Source organism: Rhamphochromis longiceps, linkage group LG2 (assembly GCF_057381845.1).
Source record: "Rhamphochromis longiceps isolate RC_006_pf linkage group LG2, R_longiceps_female_GT1.1, whole genome shotgun sequence".
In the NCBI taxonomy this organism is placed as follows: Eukaryota; Metazoa; Chordata; class Actinopteri; order Cichliformes; family Cichlidae; genus Rhamphochromis; species Rhamphochromis longiceps.
The window spans coordinates 6,454,482-6,458,640 of record NC_140558.1 but is presented as its reverse complement, the minus strand read 5'-3'; the positions used below and the strand labels follow the sequence as shown (position 1 = coordinate 6,458,640).

Here is a 4,159-nt window from a genome sequence, read left to right as displayed (position 1 = left end):
TGGAAGTTCCTCAGGGCATGCCTGGGTGGGAGTCTCAAAGTTTGTAACTGAATAACTTTGGTTTGGAAGGGAGATGGACTTTTATGACCCTCAGGAAGGCACGTACATAGAGATATACGCACATAGTGCTTTAACTGTTACGCACACACATCCACACGCACGCTCACTCATGTGTAGGGGTGGGTTTAAAAAATCGATTCATCGATTAAAATCGATTCTAACTGGAATAAAACGATATCGATTCATTAAATCCGGAAATCGATTTTTTTTTATACATATGTAGTTTGCCGCGTATGAAACTTGCAAGCGGTTAACATGAGGAAGTCACGCGAGAGTTAAGTGACCTGGACGCATGAACCATCATGGCTACTCCCGGGAATGTGCCACCGAGCCTAAAGGCAGATGTCTGGCAACACTTTGGATTTAAGAACTGTGAAGACAGTGAAGAGCCGGACAAAAGCAAAGCCGTATGTAAGATGTGCAAAATGGAGGTAAAGCACTGTGGAAATACCACAAATCTCAGAAATCATTTAACGAGGCATCATCCAGATATCCTGCTAGCAAAAACGGCCGACACCAAGCAACGCTCACTCGAAAAGGCATTTGCAGTGAAGTTTGAATCCACTTCTCCACGTGCCCAAAAAATAACCCAGTCTGTGGCAACTTTCATATGTAAAGATATACGTCCGTACAGCGTTGTTGAAAATGATGGCTTCCAAAACCTCATTAATACGCTAGAACCACGCTATGTTTTACCATCACGCAAACATTTGAGTGAAGTGGTAATCCCAAACATGTATGAAAAAGTGAAACACGATGTTACAGCCTCACTCAAGTCAGCAGAGAGAGTCGCTATAACCTGTGACAGCTGGACATCCAGAGCAACAGATAACTACCTGACTATCACCTCACACCATATCGACCAGGAGTGGAGACTCGTGTCTCATGTCTTACAGACAAGAACCACCGAAGCAAGCCACACAGCAGCTAATTTATCTGAAATTATGTTCAAAGCAATCGAAGAATGGGAGCTTACAAACAAAAATCCAGTCATCGTAACTGACAATGCTGCAAATATGGTGCGAGCTGTAGAAATAACGGGCTGGTTGCACATTGGTTGTTTTGCCCACACACTCAATTTAGCTTCACAAGCAGGACTGAAAGTTCCAGCTGTTGCTCAGCTGCTTGGCCGAGTGAGACGCATAGCATCCTTTTTTCATCGCAGCACTGTTGCAAGTCGCAAGCTTAAAGAGAAGCAAAAGATACTGAATCTACCTGCCCATAAGCTGGTGAATGATGGGGTGACCAGATGGAACAGCACATTGGAGATGCTGGAACGCTTCCTAGAGCAACAACCAGCAATCTCTGCAGCTCTACTCTCACCTGAAGTGAGGAGAAATGACAGTAATCTCTGTAGTCTTACAGAGGCTGACATAACTGATGGAGAAGATATAGTGAAAGCTCTGAAGCCGCTGAAAGCAGCCACACTGGTTATGTCTGAAGAAAAGTCCCCGACCCTTTCCATCATTGCACCTCTGCATGCACAGCTGCTGGAGAAGATGATCAGTGTCTCTCATGACTCCTCACTGATTAAAGACCTCAAGACTGCTGTATACGACAACTTGAAGTCAAGGTATGTTTATGAATTGTGTGTATATGCCATGAATGAGTGTAACTGTATGGATGCATGTATTACATGAAAATTCTTATTATAGTGAAAAAATCTATATATTATAAAAATGTTAGTTAAGCCCTCTTGTCTAGTAATAGGCCTTTTGATTTTATATCTATCTATCTATAGATGTTTATATATAAATTATGGAAACAAAGTCGTATATTAATGTTTCTGATCTTGCATGAGTGTATGTAACCATGCACATGTATATCCAACATAATAAACTGAGTTAAATGTGCAAAATCTCTTTTCAAGATATGTGGCCCTAAAGGACAAGCTCTACATTGCATCAGCATTAGATCCTCGCTTTAAGGCCCTGCCATTCTTGTCCAAAGAGACCTGTAACAACACATTCTCTCAGTTGGTGTTGGAAGCAGCAGGTTTGGAGAACGTGGACACAGCTATTGTGAGTTACAGAAACAAAAACAAAAAATTATTGGTTTTTTTGCACTACTCGAGTTAGAATATAAATAGTAATTTCTTTAGTAATTAAGTTTTCATTTTTCTACAGCGACAGTCTGATGGTGACACATCTGAGGAAACTGTCCCTGACATCTCTCTTGGTGGTGTTGATGAAGTGGATTATGCCCCTCCAATTAAGAGGTCAAAGGACTCTGCATTAATTTTTCTCCTTGGGCCAGCCTACTCAACAAAAACCACAGCACCACAGAAAACACCAACTCAGAAGGCAAAGGAAGAAGTGAATCGATACAGGGACGTTGAGCCTGTTGCACTTTCTGAGGATCCTTTGATCTGGTGGAGGGACCATGAAAGGGAGTATCCTCTCTTGGCTCTACAAGCAAAGCAGTATCTTTCCATACCTGGGACCAGTGTTCCTTCTGAACGAGTGTTTTCAACTGCTGGTGACATTGTTACCGCACAAAGGAGCTGCCTGACTCCACAACATGTAGACCAGCTTCTCTTCTTGCAGAAAAACCTTACAGTCTCAAAGAAGTGAGAGGGTAGTTATAAATAAGGCTAAATTGCATTAGTTTCACAGAGGTTTTACAATACTGTTCAATATGTTTTCATTTTTTGAAGTATTTTAAAAGGCAGTTTTTCATTTTCTGATCGGTCAGTTTCTGTCAGTTCACTTGTACATGCTGTGTTATACTGTGTGTCTTCAAAACACAATAGTGGATTTCAGAAAAGCTGTGTGAGACACTAACAGCAAAACTATTTCTCTGAGGTTTTACTGATGTTTACAAAAGATGTGTTCTATTTGCACTGGATCCCTGATCCACTTGAAATGTATGTATGAAAAAATATATATACTAATGTTAATTAAAAATTACATTATTTAACTGCTTTAGTATCTGTTCTTAATTTTGAAATTTATGTAATTCATTCACAAGGCTTAGAGGGTTCTTTTGACAGTACATATACAAGGTGAATTATCATAATTTTATATATATTATGGTTCATATAATAATATTTCGGACTGATTCAAAATCGAATCGAATCGAATCGAATTGAATCGAATCGTGGATCGAATCGATTCGGGACCTTGTGAATCGGAATCGAATCGATTCTAGAAATCAGTGACGATTCCCAGCCCTACTCATGTGCACTCACACACACAGGTGCGCGCATACACTCACTCACGTGCACTCACACATACACACAGGTACGCGCATACACTCACTCACGTGCACTCACATAGACATACGGGTATGCACACACACAGTCACTCACGTGCTCGTGCACATAGACACAGACACAGAGTTTGCAGCACACTGTGGGGGTTTTATGATGGGGTCGCTCCTACAAAACTGTGTTTCACAGACAAAGGAGTGAAAGATTTTGCAGAGGGACACCGGCCTGGCAAGTCTTCCCTTCTAGAAGAATGCATGCTTAAATGAAGATGAATAAAGATGAATAAAGGTTTTGTGAAATGACTACTGAGTCCGGTGCATCTCTGGAGGCCCGAGGAATAAAAAGAACCGGGGTGAAACTGATTTCGTAACACTTGTTAAGAGATCTTTACTGTGTTATCACATACTCTACAAACTCTGTGTGTGGAAATGGAAGTGCCTTAACAATCTGACAAAGCATTTTACTGTGTAGCCTATCCAAGATTTACAACACCAAAGGGATAGGATTCTCTCTGTGTGATAATCCTATTTACGAGCATAACAGTATTGTGACAAATTTCTTTTCAACCTAAAGCTCTTTGCTTAAAACATGGAGCCTAAAAAATAATGTTCAAGTTTTGACAAAAGTCTCCTTCAATTACATGCCTCGGTGTCCAGGAGGAGCACAATTTTTCTTTAGTTAAATGCACCCTAAAAGCTTTTTGTTCACTGTGAGCTACCAACTGCCACATATCATGACTAAATTCTCCATCTTAAGGAAATTAAGCTGTATTCTTGTCTGCTAGAATTTAAGCCCAGCAAGCATTGATCAGAGAGGGCTGGAGGGTGTTTGAGGCCATTGTAAGACAGAGGTACGTAAATTTGCAAATGTACAGCAGTGGGAAAAAGT

The 4,159-nt window shown here is 40.8% G+C and overlaps 1 protein-coding gene across 1 annotated transcript; it reads left to right on the top strand.

The window, feature by feature from the left end:
• The first annotated feature begins 241 nt into the window (after positions 1 to 241).
• Positions 242 to 2,719, top strand: LOC146676881 (E3 SUMO-protein ligase ZBED1-like). Its single transcript, XM_085380571.1, has 3 exons — positions 242 to 1,633; positions 1,931 to 2,081; positions 2,187 to 2,719. The coding sequence occupies exons 1-3, from the start codon at positions 363 to 365 to the stop codon at positions 2,631 to 2,633; spliced, it is 1,869 nt and encodes a 622-aa protein (XP_085236697.1). The 5' UTR covers positions 242 to 362; the 3' UTR covers positions 2,634 to 2,719.
• The last annotated feature ends 1,440 nt before the right edge of the window (positions 2,720 to 4,159 follow it).